Source organism: Salvelinus alpinus, chromosome 24, assembly GCF_045679555.1.
Source record: "Salvelinus alpinus chromosome 24, SLU_Salpinus.1, whole genome shotgun sequence".
Classification (NCBI taxonomy): domain Eukaryota; kingdom Metazoa; phylum Chordata; class Actinopteri; order Salmoniformes; family Salmonidae; genus Salvelinus; species Salvelinus alpinus.
In genome coordinates, this window is record NC_092109.1 from 23,010,382 (window position 1) to 23,027,157 (window position 16,776).

At 42.6% G+C, this 16,776-nt stretch overlaps 1 protein-coding gene across 8 annotated transcripts in view; it reads left to right on the plus strand.

Annotated features, from left to right (window-relative positions):
- LOC139552342 (colorectal mutant cancer protein-like) overlaps positions 1 to 16,776 on the plus strand; it is a 136,785-nt gene that overhangs the window by 84,522 nt on the left and 35,487 nt on the right. For all 8 annotated transcript variants that reach the window (XM_071363979.1, XM_071363981.1, XM_071363977.1 and 5 more), the window contains 6 exons: positions 1,088 to 1,234; positions 2,702 to 2,791; positions 7,147 to 7,295; positions 10,288 to 10,428; positions 12,700 to 12,800; positions 16,218 to 16,401. In XM_071363979.1, the coding sequence (XP_071220080.1) occupies positions 1,088 to 1,234; positions 2,702 to 2,791; positions 7,147 to 7,295; positions 10,288 to 10,428; positions 12,700 to 12,800; positions 16,218 to 16,401 (812 nt within the window). The remainder of the gene's footprint in view (positions 1 to 1,087; positions 1,235 to 2,701; positions 2,792 to 7,146; positions 7,296 to 10,287; positions 10,429 to 12,699; positions 12,801 to 16,217; positions 16,402 to 16,776) is intronic.

Genomic DNA, 16,776 nt, shown 5'->3' on the forward strand with positions numbered 1-16,776 from the left:
AAAGGCCATTGTTTTCAAAACCAAGTTTGCTTAGTTTTCACTGTTTATACAGTATTTTCATGAGCCAAGGGTCAAACTAATGTTCTTTCTTTTCCACGCTTTTCCTGGCAGAGGAAGCTCTCTCCCTCTGACACATACACACACCCCAACATTCATGCACACAACCACACACACACACCTGGAGCCTAAACTGCTTAGGGTTGTGAAGAGGTAACAACATATTGACAACAGCATTTGGATTTTGTATACAAGCTGCAAGCATAATACAGACAAATCCAAGCTTGCATACAAATTCATTGCGAGATCTGGCAAGCCTTTCCAAATAGCTTTTTGATGCTTAATATAGAGTGAGGAGAAGCCTGTCAGCAGTGGAGTGACTCAAGTACCCTGTTGCCTCTGCATTCATGACATCATCACTGTCCCAAAATTCCTGCCTTTGCCCACTGCTTTATAGAGATGGGATGGATCTGCATTCATGACATCATCACTGTCCCAAAATTCCTGCCTTTGCCCACTGCTTTAAAGAGATGGGATGGATCTGCATTCATGACATCATCACTGTCCCAAAATTCCTGCCTTTGCCCACTGCTTTAAAGAGATGGGATGGATCTGCATTCATGACATCATCACTGTCCCAAAATTCCTGCCTTTGCCCACTGCTTTATAGAGATGGGATGGATCTGCATTCATGACATCATCACTGTCCCAAAATTCCTGCCTTTGCCCACTGCTTTATAGAGATGGGATGGATCTGCATTCATGACATCATCACTGTCCCAAAATTCCTGCCTTTGCCCACTGCTTTAAAGAGATGGGATGGATCCTCACATTGTCTAAAACTGGAGCAAGAAGTGGTTAAAGTTGCAACTAACTGAGTCCTTTTGTCAATCCTCTGTATGATGAGGTCATAAGCAGTTGTTTGTTTTCAGCAGGTCTGGGTGTTATTGATGTTTTATTCATGTTATTTTAATGTTTTGCCATGCCCATGACCACCAGCTTATGTGTGTCTTTGTGTGCCATATAATTAAATAGAACACGTTCACATGAAATAGTAATAGAATATATCTCTATGGTGTCTTATCCCCAGGTGCGGGAGCTGCAGACGCGTCTCCAGAGCTCCCAGCCTGCAGGCCTGTCCAGCCCCGGGCGTCTCACCCCCGTCTCCCGTCCAATCAACCCCAGCACTGGGGAACTCAGCACCAGCAGCAGCAGTAACGATATACCTGTGGCCAAGGTAGAACACACACACTATGACATGCATAGTAAGGGGAAGAAAAAAAAGTTATGCATGTGGAAGTACATTAAAGGGTTAAGACCTCACACGGTCTTGAGTAATAGAAATTAAGAAATGGAATATCGTACATTCATATGAGGTAATGCAATGTCTCTCTGGGGATATTATGAACTCTCCTCTGGAATGACCAAGGACAAACATTTTGTTTTCTTTTCCAATTTTCACCATCTCTTACACACACACACACACACACACACACACACACACACACACACACACACACACACACACACACACACACACACACACACACACACACACACACACACACACACACACACACACACAAATCAGCATACTAGCCTTTGGCTTGTCCAGCCAGAGAGGGACAGTGGTAATCAGGCAACCATTCGCTCTTCCACTGTCCCGTGTGTGTCCTTGACATTGAGCCTCAGAGGGAATACAATACATTAGAGCAGTGGACCTTTTCTGAGCCGAGATCACTTTCTGAGTCAAAATGAAGGCTGAGATATACCACAGATTAAAAAAAATGTAAACCTATGCAACATTAACCTATTAAAAACAGTTCTGTAGAAATTAAGTTTGCATTAGGCTATATGCCCAATTCATTATGCAATGCTTGAATTGCCCTGCCAATTATGTTCTTCTCAGACATTACATTTCACACTGGTAATAGATCATAATTTGTTGTATTACTTGTGAGGCACAGCTGAGTGAGCATACATTGAAATAATGTGCTTTCTTTATGTTACTGGACTGCTTGTGCCTGCCTCTGATGGTCAGTCTCAGCGGAGGGAGCGCATCAGCGGGTCCGCCTCTCACCATCAGACCATCCCTCAGCCCTCCCCGCTCCGCTAAGACCAAAAAGGGGATGGCGAAACTCGCGCTGATGGCAAAACTCGAGTCACACCGCATTAGTTCTGCCTCATGTACAAATTCATGTTGTTGCTCTTATGACCAGAGTAAGTGAAATATTCCTTGATATAAAAGAAGACCGTCGCTAATAATAACAATGCAAGCCTATCGATACACTTTGCTACTCATTCATTGAAACTGTAGTGTGAGTGGTTAAGCGCATTTCAACATGAACTCACTCATAAAAACAGCAGCTCTTTGCTGTAATTGTTGACAGTCTCTCTTTAGTCATGGTTTTAGACGTTTTGAAATCACAGTATCAACTTCCTTTGCTGTGCGCTCGAGAAAGCTGCAGACAGACACAGTGATCTGAGCAATGCGTAGGCCTGTAGGTGCACTTGATTTTCTCTCCGGGCACGCAGAGTTGGTACCTTCAGACACATGGCAGCTGTAGAAAGTGCACCTACTGCCAACAGTGCGAGACAGAAAAAAGTAGGAATGTAAGGCTATATCGTTGGGTTTTTTATAGAAATGTTTTGTGATCGACTAGGAATGCCTTGGAGATCAAGCAGTTTGTTGTCTTGTTGCTAGGTGGCGGAGCGGGTGAAACTGTCTAAAACCAGGTCGGAGTCTTCATCCACCGAGAGGCCTGTTCTGGGATCAGAGATCAGCAGCATCGGGGTAAGGAGCTACTGGATGCCTATTCAATACTGAAGGCTTTGAGGGGGAAGATGGCAGTGTTAAAATAAAGGAAGTAGGATAGAGAGAGGGGTAGACAGAGTAAGAGAGAGAGTGACAGTAGGTAGGACATTTCCTTGTAGCAGCTGGCTGATGATAACCGCAGCATCAGCAGAAGTGTCAGAGATGGGTATCTATCACCAGTATGGTGTGGCAGACCTGGTGTAACTCATACCCCACTGCTCCCTCCCTCTGCACCCACAAAGCCCCGTTGACACTAAAGATTGACCTGACAACGTCACCTCGAACAGGGGAACAGGGGGGTGGGACTATCAACAGACCCAGCTACAGTGTCATCGGAAAGTATTCAGACCCCTTTACTTTTTCACATTTTGTTACGTTACAGCCTTATTCTAAAATGGATTAAATAAAAAAAGTTCCTCAGCAATCTACACACAATACCCCATAATGACAAAGCGAAAACAGGTTTGTATACATTTTTGCAAATGTATTAAAAACAGAAATACCTTATTTACATAAGTATTCAGACCCTTTGCTATGAGACTCGAATTTGAGCTCAGGTGCATCCTGTTTCCATTGATCATCCTTGATGTTTTTACAACTTGATTGGAGTCCACCTGTGGTAAATTCAATTGATTATACACAATTTGGAAAGGCACACATCTGTTTATATAAGATCCTACAGTTGACAGTGCTTGTCGGATCAAAAACCAATTGAGATTGAAGGAATTGTCAGTAGAGCTCCGAGACTGGATTGTTTTGAGGCATGGATCTGGGGAAGGGTACCCAAAACATTTCTCCAGCATTGAAGGTCCCCAAGAACACAGTGGCCTCAATCATTCTTAAATGGAAGAAGTTTGGAACCACCAAGACTCTTCCTAGAGCTGGTATCCCAGTCAAACTGAGCAATCCTGGGAAAAGGCCACCAAGAACTTAGCTCTAGAGTTCGTCTGTGGAGATGGGAGAACCTTCCAGAAGGACAACCATCACTGCAGCACTCCAATCAGGCCTTTATGGTAGAGTGGCTAGACGGAAGCCACTCCTCGGTAAAAGGAACATGACAGCCTGCTTGGAGTTTGCCAAAAGGCACCTAAAGACTCTCAAATCATGAGGAACAAGATTCTCTGGTCTGATGAAACCAAGATTGAACTCTTTGGCCTGAATGCCAAACGTCACATCTGGAGGAAACCTGCACCATCCCTATGATGAAGCATGGTGGTGGCAGCATCATGCTGTGAGGATGTTTTTCAGCAGCAGGGACTGCGAGACTAGTCAGGATCGAGGCAAAGATGAACGGAGCAAAGTACAGAGAGATCCTTGATGAAAACCTGCTACAGAGTGCTCAGGACCTCAGACTGGTGTGAACAGGACAATGACCCTAAGCACACAGCCAAGACAACGCAGGAGTGGCTTCGGGACAAGTCTCTGAATGTCCTTGAGTGGCCCAGCCAGAGCCCGGACTTGAACCCGATCGAACATCTCTGGAGAGACCTGAAAATAGCTGTGCAGCAACGCTTCCTATCCAACCGGACAGAGCTTGAGAGGATCTGCAGAGAAGAATGGGAGAAACTTCCCAAATACAGTTGTGCCAAGCTTGTAGCATCATACCCAAGAAGACTCAACGCTGTAATTTCTGCCAAAGGTGCTTCAACAAAGTACTGAGTAAAGGGTCTGAATACTTATGTAAATGTGATATTTCAGTTTATTTTTTATTTTTTATAATTTAGCTAAAAAATCTAAATCTGTTTTTGCTTTGTCATTATGGGGTATTGTGTATATATTGGTTAGTAAAAAAGCAATTGAGTCAATTTTAGAATAAGGCTGTAACATAACAAAATGTGAAACAGGTCAAGGGGTCTTAATACTTTCCAAAGGCAATGTACAGTACAGTCGTGGCCAAAAGTTTTGAGAATGACACAAATATACATTTTCACAAAGTCTGCTTTCTCAGTTTGTGTGATGGCAATTTGCATATACTCCAGAATGTTATGACGAGTGATCAGATGAATTGCAATTAATTGCAAAGTCCCTCTTTGCCATGCAAATGAACTGAATCCCCCAAAAAACATTTCCACTGCATTTCAGCCCTGCCACAAAAGGACCAGCTGACATCATGTCAGTGATTCTCTCATTATCACAGGTGTGAGTGTTGACGAGGACAGGCTGGAGATCACTCTGTCATGCTGATTGAGTTCGAATAACAGACTGGAAGCTTCAAAAGGAGTGTGGTGCTTGGAATCATTGTTCTTCCTCTGTCAATCATGGTTAACTGCAAGGCCGTCATCATTGCTTTGCACAAAAAGGGCTTCACTGGCAAGGATATTGCTGCCAGTAAGATTGCACCTAAATGAACCATTTAACGGATCATCAAGAACTTCAAGGAGAGTGGTTCAATTGTTGTGAAGAAGGCTTCAGGGCGCCCAAGAAAGTCCAGCAAGCACCAGGACCGTCTCCTAAAGTTGATTCAGCTGCGGGATCGGGTCACCACCAGTACAGAGCTTGCTCAGGAATAGCAGCAGGCAGGTGTGAGTGCATCTGCACGAACAGTGAGGCGAAGACTTTTGGAGGATGGCCTGGTGTCAAGAAGGGCAGCAAAGAAGCCACTTCTCTCCAGGAAAAACATCAGGGACAGACTGATATTGTCACGGTTCTGACCTTATTTCCTTTGTTTAGTCTTTATTTAGTTGGTCAGGACGTGAGCTGGGTGGGTATTATCTATGTTGTCTGTTTCTATGTGGTAGACTGTTTTGTAGTGTGTTTTGTGGGTGATTGTTCCTGTTCGTGTGTTCATCTGGTCTGTGTTCACTAGTTCGTGACTGTAGCGTCTTCGGTTCTTTCTGTCAGTTTGTTGTTTTTGTTCGTTGTTTAAGTAGCCTATTAAAATATGAATTATCATCACGCTGCAGTTTGGTCCTCCTCTCTTTCACCCGAAGACAGCCTTTACAGATATTCTGCAAAAGGTACAGGGATTGGACTGCTGAGGACTGGGGTAAAGTCATTTTCTCTGATGAATACCCTTTCCGATTGTTTGGGGCATCCGGAAAAAGCTTGTCCGGTGAAGACAAGGTGAGCGCTACCATCAGTCCTGTGTCATGCCAACAGTAAAGCATCCTGAGACCATTCATGTGTGGGGTTGCTTCTCAGCCAAGGGAGTGGGCTCACTCACAATTTTGCCTAAGAACACAGCCATGAATAAAGAATGGTACCAACACATCGAGAGCAACTTCTCCCAACCATCCAGGAACAGTTTGGTGCCGAACAATGCCTTTTCCAGCATGATGGAGCACCTTCCATAAGGCAAAAGTGATAACTAAGTGGCTCGGGGAACAAAACATCGATATTTTGGGTCCATAGCCAGGACACTCCCCAGACCTTAATCCCATTGAGAACTTGTGGTCAATCCTCCAGAGGCGGGTGGACAAACAAAAACCCACAAATTCTGACAAACTCCATGCATTGATTATGCAAGAATGGGCTGCCATCAGTCAGGATGTGGCCTAGAAGAGGTCTTGAAAAAGAAGGGTCAACACTGCAAATATTGACTCTGCATCAACTTTATGTAATTGTCAATAAAAGCCTTTGACACTTATGAAATGCTTGTAATTATACTTCAGTATTCCACAGTAACATCTGACAAAAATATCTGAAGACACTGAAGCAGCAAACTTTGTGGAAATTAATATTTGTGTCATTCTCAAAACTTTTGGCCACAACTGTACATCGTTTTATTGCTCTCCTCTTTCAATCCTCTTCTGATGCCCTCTTTTCTCTAGTGCCTCCCTCCCTCTCTCCCTTTCCTTCCCTCTCTTATTATATCTCCCTCTCTCCCCTTGGTGTGTGTTCAGGTGTGAGTGATGTGAACCAATCCTAATGATTCCAGGGCTTCTCTTTTCCTTGAAGCTCTGGCCACCAAAATTCTCTTTAGCCGGAACCCATCTGTCCCAAAATAGACTTGAAAGAGAGTGAGAGGGAAGAGCGAGAAAGAGATGCAGACTGTTAGTATTCCTCTGGGACTAGGCTGAGACAGATTATGTAAAGGAGGGAGAGCAAAGTTCAATAGAAAACCTGTATACAATCTCTTGAAAAAGAGTTTAATCTCAATAAAACCAATCTGTATAATTAAAGGTTATAAACACACTCTGTATAAACTCAATGTGGATTAAGAGAGTGGAGGATCACAAAGAAATCCCCTCAGTCTGCCTGACCCATTACATTCCCATTGTGCTGTTTTTACGTTGTGATTTTTACCTTGACTCACATTGGTTGAAGCGCTGTCTACTCCCCTCCATAGATGTAAATGTAAGTTCCCCATGTACCCCTGTTCCTCCTCCTCCCAGGTGTCCAGTAATGTGGCGGAGCACTTGGCACACTCCCTCCAGGACTGCTCCAACATCCAGGAGATCTTCCAGACCCTCTACTCCCACGGATCAGCCATCTCTGAGAACAAGATCAGGGAGTTTGAGGTGGAGACGGAGAGACTTAACAGGTGACACTCAAACCACGTTGCCTGTCACTTACAGCCCTGATCTTCGTCTTATAAGTAATGTTATATTAAAGTAATACTCTATCCCACCATTAATGCCAAAATGCACACACACCTGTCTATATAAGGTCACACAGTTGACAGTGCAACCAAGCCATGAGGTTGAAAGAATTGTCTGTAGTGCTCCAAGACGGGATTGTGTCGAGGCACAAATCTGGGGAAAGGTACAAAAACATTTCTGCAACATTGAAGGTCTCCAAGAATGCAGTGGCCTCCATCATTCTTAAATTAAAGAAGTTTGGAACAACCAAGTATCTTCCTAGATCTGGCCTCCTGGCCAAACTGAGCAATCAGGGGATAAGGGCCTTGGTCAGGGAGGTGACCAAGAAACCGATGGTCACTCTGACAGAGCTCCAGAGTTCCTCTGTAGAGATGGGAGAACCTTCCAGAATCAAATCATATCGAATTGTATTTGTCACATGCGCCGAATACAACAGGTTTAGACCTTACAGTGTAATGCTTACTTACAAGCCCTTAACCAACAATGCAGTTTTAAGAAAATAACAACAAAAAAAGTAACAAATAAATGTAACAAATAATTAAAGAGCAGCAGTAATATAACAATAGCAAGGCTATATACAGAGGGTACAGAGTCAATGTGCGGGGGCACCAGTTAGTTGAGGTAATTACGGTAATTTGTGCATGCCGGTAGAGTTATTAAAGTGACAATGCATAGATAATAAACAGAGTAGCAGCAGCTTAGAAGAGTGGGGGGGCAATGCAAATAGTCTAGGTAGCCATTTGAGTAGATGTACAGAAGTCTTATGGCTTGGGGGTAGAAGCTTTTTAGAAACCTCTTGGACTTAGACTTGGCGTCGGTACCTACCGCTTGCCGTCTGGTAGCAAAGAGAACAGTCTATGACAAGGGTGGCTGGTGTCTTTGACAATGTGAGTCTAGGTGACAATTGTTTGTGCCTTCTTCTGACACCACCTGGTATAGAGGTCCTGAATGCCAAGCCTCACGTCTGGAGGAAACCTGGCACCATCCCTACAGTGAAGCATGGTGGTGGCAGCATCATGCTGTGGGGATGTTTTTCAGTGGCAGGGCCTGGGAGACTAGTCAGGATCGAGGGAAAGATGAACGGAGCAAAGTACAGACATCCTTGATGAAAACCTGCTCCAGAGCGCTGAGACTGGGGCGAAGGTGCATCTTTCAACAGGACAATGACCCTAAGCACACAGCCAAGACAAACGCAGGAGTGTCTTTGGGACAAGTCTCTGAATGTCTTTGAGTGGCCCAGCCAGAGCCCGGACTTGAACCTGATCAAACATCTCTGGAGAGACCTGAAAATAGTTGTGCAGCGATGCTCCCCATCCAACCTGACAGAGCTTGAGAGGATCTGCAGAGAGGAATGGGAGAAACTTTCCAAATACAGGTGTGCCAAGCTTTTGGCGTCATACCCAAGCAGAGTCGAGGCAGTAATAGCTGCCAAAGGTGCTTCAACAAAATACTGAGGAAAGGGTCTGAAAACTTATGTAAATGTTACATTTATTATTATTTTATTTTTATACATTTCACATAAAATCTAATCCTGTTTTCTCTTGTCATTATGGGTATTGTGTGTAGATGATGAGGGGGGAAAAAACATTTTAATCAGTTTTAGAATAAGGCTGTAACGTAACAAAATGTGGAAAAAGTTGACGGTCTGAATACTTTCTGAATGCATTGTATGTAAGTTTACATCGGTAAAATACACGAATTTGCTTTGTATTGATGTAGGGTAAAAAAGGCCAGGTTTAAAATGTAAACTGTAGTATTAACATCCCCCTGGCCTACACTGTAGTTTAGAGATTCACACTAGAGGTACTTTTCTATCAGCGAGTCTTCATAATGGGCCCTTTAAGAAAGCCCAAGCCTATGAATGAACCCTATTCAGGCACATGCTCAATATTTGTGTTCTAACATGCAGGTGAATTTATATAAAACCGGTTTTATTTCCAGCTCTCCTTTTTCTCAAAAAACTCCCTTCAGAAGTCTGTTCCAAGCGAATTAAGTAGTAACTCTTCAAACAGTGTACTTTAGGATCTTTGGGGGGATTTCAAACTTAGCGAATTATGTTATGACGTTTCCTCATAATCCTGACTATTTGGAAGTGAGATGTGGAGATCTGAGTGTTCTCAGTAGGAGGGCTTAAATCGTAATCCTTGGTAATTCCTGTGCGTTTTATCACTTCATTCCAGCCAGAGCTTCAAGCTTAGTAGACATTTAAAGCAGATGGGTTTGAAATGTTGTGAAACACTGCTTATACAGTTCTGTAGGTCTGTCTCTCAGGCCAAATCGAATGTCATGATCGCGGTGATTGTTCAGTTTTCTATTTTTTCGAACAAAGAACACATTACGACCACTCTTTTTTTGAGGTTTATCCAAATGGATAAGTACGCTTAAAGGGATAGTATACCTTAAAACCGAACCATTTTCATACCTCATAAGTGGTATAATACATCATAAGTGTGCCAATCCAAAATGAAGGGGATAGCTTGGCACCCGGTAACCTGTGACTTAGAATTTGGGGTGTGTCTACTTAAAGGTTGTTATTTGGCCCGTGTTTTTATGGGATGTCTAACCACCAGGCTGCGGACACGCCCTCTTTCTCTTCATTAAGCCCTGAGTGCTTTATTGACAGCCTTATTTATATGGATAGTTACGTGTCACTAGCTATTCTCATATAATCTACCCATAATACCACGGCCATTTGAGTAAGAGAGAGGAGGGTGGCTATAGTTGCACCGTCCGTTTGTCCCCTAACACTCCCTTTACTGCAATAGCTGATGTGTGATGAGCGATCTGGCACAAAATAACTGCCGTGAATCACCCAGGTGGGTGCTTTAAATCGCTGGTGGAGGGGTGAGTTGCAATGTGAAGTGCTTTGAGATATAACAAGCACTTTATACCGTAAATGTAATCCAATAATGATGACTAATGTGTGTGTTCCAGCCGCATCGAGCACCTGAAGTCTCAGAATGACCTCTTGACCATCACGTTGGAGGAGTGTAAGGGCAACGCAGAGAGGATGAGCATGCTGGTAGGCAAATACGAGTCCAACGCTACCGCCCTACGACTGGCACTGCAGTACAGGTACACGGACACACACACTCTCACGTGCGCACATACAAAGCAAGGCCTAACCTAATGGAGCATGCAAAATACATATTACTCACATTCCCACACTCATGCTTGTGCTCAAGTGCCAGACAGAAAGAAAGAAACACGCCAACAAGGTGAAAATCTGAATCCAAATGTCTTCATCCACATCTATGGACAAGCTTAATTTGCTTAGCTAACAAAAACCTTTATCAAGCTGTAACCGTCAGAGCCATGCTAATGCTACCTCATTAGAAGCCTCTTCCGGTAATTATAATTAGGCTGCTTTCGCGGCGGTCAGGGCCTCTTTTGTACATTGCCTTAGGTAGCAGCCATCCGCATCTCATTAGCATTCTCATCCCCTTAGCCAATCAAGGGGTCTGTGTGTTTGTGTGCGAGCTCTTCTCTGATAAGTTGCCCTGAAGGTGCCCATTCAGCAAAGCTAACTCAAACGAGAAACAAAAGGAAAACGGATCTAATCTGAGTGGTATTTATGATTAGCATAATGCTAATCATCCAACTATGCTTATTCTGTGGTGATGTTATGAGATGCAGAAAAGTTCTGTTTTGAACCCTTTTCTTACGAGGCAAAATTTAGGGAGACTTTCTGCCAATGGCCAACCGCAAATGGAAAAAGTAGCATTTTTAGCTGTTGATGTTGGGTGAATGTTATGTTGTGGTGGCATGATATGGTAATGTTACGTGTGTTTCTCATGGCATTCTGCCATAGCATGTCTCAGGAAGATGGTACTCACGTTGCCTCATCGGCAAAGCTTAGCTATGATCAGATGCGTAAACTGACAGACACCGAAATAGAAACATTATAGCAATAAAAGATCATTAATTGTCTTGCCCATTACACCGGAGTACACAACACACTGAATAGCCCCCAAATGCATTGTTAATATCACACCAGTTACATTACACACACACACACACACACACTCTTCCAATGTATATATTTCCCCCTGTAGCCCTGATGCCAGCGCTTTGATTGAATTCAGCCACACCGAGTGTGATGTCAGCGAGGCCACCCCGTTGGGCCATTTGGGAAGAGATAGACTTTCATTGGAGCGAGGGTGGATGGGGCACTGCGGTGTGTGTGTGTGTCTAATATGTGGTGGAAGATTCTTCAAGACTCGCTCTCTCTGTGTGTGTGTGTGCACGTGTGTGCGTGAGAGAGTTGGACTCTTTGTGTAATTTTAAAACTATAATCATAAGATAAAACATCAGAGTGTATTCTGGAGGTGATGCTGACAATTTTTGGGTGTTTTTCAGGCAGAAAGTTTTTTTTTCATTCTTGAGAGAGTGACTAACTCATAGTGTTGGTGTGAGCTATTAAAGAGTGTAAAGGTATCCACAGGATTTGTTTTGGTACGACTGAACTAGCAGTCGTGTGCGTGAGTGCGTAAATGGGAAACGTGTGTCTTTAAGTCAGGTCTGGCCCTCTAGTGTCAACAGTCTCTCACACACAGACACACACGCACACACAAACATCTGACCTACCTCAAATCCACTCAAAATAAAGAGAGACTAGCTATGAGGACAAAATAAATCAAATAGATGTTCCATGTCTAAATTGAGTGCAGGCTTCAGACTTCCTCTGTGGACAAATGAGGAGTTTTCTTTGTAGCCGTAATACTTGGCTAATTACCCAAGCTCTCTCTGTATTTGTTTGGAGTAGAGGTGTTTTTTTCCTGTTGTGTAATCATTGACTGATTAAACGATATTGCCTCACTAAAAGATTTCCACTGGATTGTTTTTCTTCCATCTCTGAGCCCCAGGCAAACACACACACACGCAACACACGCTATAATGACTGTAGTTAAATAGAAATCAGCACCTCTCAGCCGTGGTCCTTTTGAACGCTTGATGAAAGTGCAGCACAGATAAGTGGACGCAAGAGGCCTCTGCATTCCTCCACTAAGAGTGTGTGTGCGTGTGTGAGAGAGAGAGTTGATGTGTGTTATCATTCAGTAGTTGAGTAGTGCAAATAGGTTTAGCTGACATGTTTGTCTATGGGTTCTTTGTTAATCAGTGATCAGGGGCCTATGAGATACTTTATAAGTGTGTGAGTGTTAACCAAAATAATAATAAGATGTTTTATTGTCACATACACCGGATAGGTGCAGTGAAATGTGTTGTTTTACAGGGTCAGCCATAGAAGTTCGGCGCCACTGGAGCAATTATGGTTAAGTGCCTTGTTCAAGGGCACATCGACAGACTTTTCACCTTGTCGGCTCGTGTGTGTGTTCTTTCTCCCAGTGAACAGTGTATAGAGGCCTATGAGCTGCTGTTGACGCTGGCGGAGAGTGAACAGAGTCTGGTACTGGGCCAGTTCAGAGCTGCCGGAGTGGGCGACGTAGGTGAGTAACACACACACACTCACTCTTCATGCCTACACAGGCTCGTTTGTTCTTTGATCAGTGCTGATTTGTTTCTTCCTACATTCAGAGACCCACAGTTGAACTCCAACCAATCAAAGCAAAGAGGCCACCTCTCAAAAATACTCTTTTAATCTATTACTCATTATATACTCTCTTTTATAAATTGCTCCCCTCACTCATTTCATGTCATTCCTTTACAAACCTCACCTCCATCACTCCTTCTGTTTTCTCTTCACTTCACTTCATCCTCCCATCACAAACTTTAATCAGACTAAATAAATATAAAGATCCAGTCCATTTAAAAAATTGGAGGCCCCTTACACTTCAGTGTTGTGATGCAAAAATTCTAGCAAAGTGAATAGCGCTTAGAATTAAAAAGGTATTGGCAGATATTATTCATTCTAATCAGACAGGTTTTTGCATCTGGGAAACCAGGCCTGGTATTCATAGCTGACTTTGAAAAGGTTTTTGATAAAGTACGACAGGAATTTATCTATAAATGCCTCTCACTTTCGGTTATTTGAAAATGAAAAGACGCAACAAATATTACGGTTAAACTCAAATATACAAATAATTGATATAAAATAATATTTTTGGATAAAAAAAAGGTCTTTGTAAGTGATATCATAAATAGGACTTGTGGAATTATGTCACATGCCCCTAACATAAATATATAGAAATATATTGGAAATATCAAAATTACAACCAACTAATTGCAGCAAAAGTAAGGAACTCTGCATTGAAGACCAAAATTGGCAAAAGAAAATTGTGATGAATAAAAAAAGTTTACCAGTTTCATTTAAGGACCAAAAAATGTACAGCTGTGCCATATAGATTGGGAAATAGTTGGGAATAGATGTTCAATGTACCGCTGTTCTGTGAAGAGAGTAGTACGAAGCGTTGTACGAGATCTTCAGTTTCTTGGCAATTTCTCGCATGGAATAGCCTTCATTTCTCAGAACAAGAATAGACTGACGAGTTTCAAAAGAAAGTTCTTTGTTTCTGGTCATTTTGAGCCTGTAATCGAACCCACAAATACTGATGCTCCAGATACTCAACTAGTCTAAAGAAGGCCAGTTTTATTGCTTCTTTAATCAGAACAACAGTTTTCAGCTGTGCTAACATAATTGCAAAAGGGTTTTCTAATGATCAATTAGCCTTTTAAAATGATAAACATTGATTAGCTAACACAACGTGCCATTGGAACACAGGAGTGATGGTGGCTGATTATGGGCCTCTGTACATCTATGTAGATATTCCATAAAAAATCTGCTGTTTCCAGCTACAATAATCATTTACAACATTAACAATGTCTACACTGTATTTCTGATCAACTTGATGTTATTTTAAATGGACCAAAAATGTGCTTTTCTTTCAAAAACAAGGACATTTCAAAGTGACCCCAAACTTTTGAACAGTTGTGTGTGTGTATATATACCCTTTGTATATATATGTGTGTGTGTATATATATATATATATATATATATATATATATATATATATATATATATATACACACACACACACACACACACACACATTGCATGAAATAGTTTTTTCCCCTCATCAATCTACACACAATACCCCATAAGGTCAAAGCAAAAATAGGTCTTTAGAAATGTTTGCTAATACAAAACAGAGATATCACATTTGCATAAGTATTCAGACCCTTTACTCAGTACTTTGTTGAAGTACCTTTGGCAGTGATTACAGCGTTGAGTCTTCTTGGGCATGACGCTAGAAGCTTGGCACACCTGTATTTGGGGGAATTTCTCCCATTCTTCTCTGCAGATCCTCTCAAGCTCTGTCAGGTTGGATGAGGAGCGTTGCTGCACAGCTATTTTTAGGTCTCTCCAGAGATGTTCGATCTGGTTCGAGTCCGGGCTCTGGCTGGTTCCCTCAAGGACATTCAGAGACTTTTCCCGAAGGCAGTCCTACGTTTTCTTGGCTGTGTGCTTAGGGTCGTTGTCCTGTTGGAAGGTGAACCTTCGCCCCAGTCTGAGATCTTGAGCACTCTGGCGAAGGTTTTAATGAAGGATCTCTTTGTACTTTGCTCCATTCATCTTTCCCTCGATCCTGAATAGTCTCCCAGTCCCTGCCATTGAAAAACATCCCCACAGCATGATGCTCCCACCACCATGCTTCACCGTATGAATGGTGCCAGGTTTCCTCCAGACGTGACGCTTTGAGTTTAATCTTGGCTTTCAATGTTGCAGACTTTATTTTAAGAATGTGAAATGTCAGAATAGTATGGTCCCATAGTGTTTATACTTGCGTACTATTGTTTGTACAGATTAATGTGGTACCTTCAGGCATTTGGAAATTGCTCCCAAGGATGAACCAGACTTGTGGAGGTCTACAATTTTTTTCTGAGGTCTTGGCTGATTTATTTGTATTTTCCCATGATGTCAAGCAAAGAGGCACTGAGTTTGAAGGTAGGCCTTGAAATACATCCACAGGTACACCTCCAATTGGCTCAAACGATGTCAATTAGCCAATCAGATGCTTCTAAAGCCATGACATAATTTTCTGGAATTTTCCAAGCTGTTTAAAGGCAGAGTCAACTTAGTGTATGTAAACTTCTGACCCACTGGAATTGTGATACAGTGAAATAATCTGTCTGTAAACAATTGTTGGAAAAATGACTTGGGTCATGCAGAAAGTAGAGGTCCTAACCGACTTGCCAAAACTATAGTTTGTTAACAAGAAATGTGTGGAGTGGTTGAAAAACAAGTTTTAATGACTCCAACCTAAGTGTATGTAAACTTCCGACTTCAACTGTATATTATTCTATATATCTATATGGGGGATTGGAAATGATGTGGACAATGCCACAATCTATCTGCAATATTAAATATTCTTTCCCCTAACAAAAAAATAAAGTGTTAATCTCCAACTCCTTTGATTCCCTCCTTCCCCAACTCTTCTCCCTCACTCCTTCAGCTGTCATGTCTTCAGTGAGGCATTTCATGCCTCACGACTCCCTTGTAACACATACCTCCCTCCTAACCTTTTCCCCTTCAACACAAAACAGTATCTCAGATGAACATCCCCTTATTCATCTAATGCTGACTAACATTACATATAGTATTTGCAGCCTTGTATAGCCATATGTGTACAGTACATTTTCATTTTGAATACTTCATTCAATCATGGTTAATGTGGCATATTTTTTAGATATAGTACATTCCAGACCAAATCTTGGCCTTGTGACAGCCCTGGCAATTACAATGACTCCAGCAAATAAAAGCTATTTGACATCTCTCTTTCTACTGTGTGTGTGTGTGTGTGTGTGTGTGTGTGTGTGTGTGTGTGTGTGTGTGTGTGTGTGTGTGTGTGTGTGTGTGTGTGTGTGTGTGTGTGTGTGTGTGTGTGTGTGTGTGTGTGTGTGTGTAGGCGAGAAGTTGGGAGAGGAGAGTATCACTCAAATCCTGAAGAGGGCCCATGACTGCAGGAAGACAGCAGAGAATGCAGCCAAGGATCTTCTGGGCAGGCTGGACGGTAGCTGTGGAGCCGCATTCGCTGTGACTGGCTGCAGTGTTCAACCATGGGAGAGCCTGTCTTCCAATAGTCACACTAGGTATGTGTGTATATCAGTGGCAGTCGGTGCCGTTTAAGATGAAGGAGGATTTTTATTTTTTATTATGAGCATGGCCTTATTTCTATTACAGCATATTGGATGACTGTCATTCATATTCCATTCACCCAGCTCAATGTAACATTAATAGTTTTAGTCTACTACATAATACCCACGCACGCCCCCTGCCGACCCCTCGCGCCCCCCACAGTTTGGGAACCACTGTAGTTTATGCTTTCAATCCATATTGAAACATAATTAAAGCCAACCCTCTGCTCAAGTGCCCATGACAGATCAGGCAAGGAAGCCGCTCCCTAAACAAAGCTTTCATCTACAGTCACTGCTCTGGGAGAGAAAATACATGACATTCAAATGCGG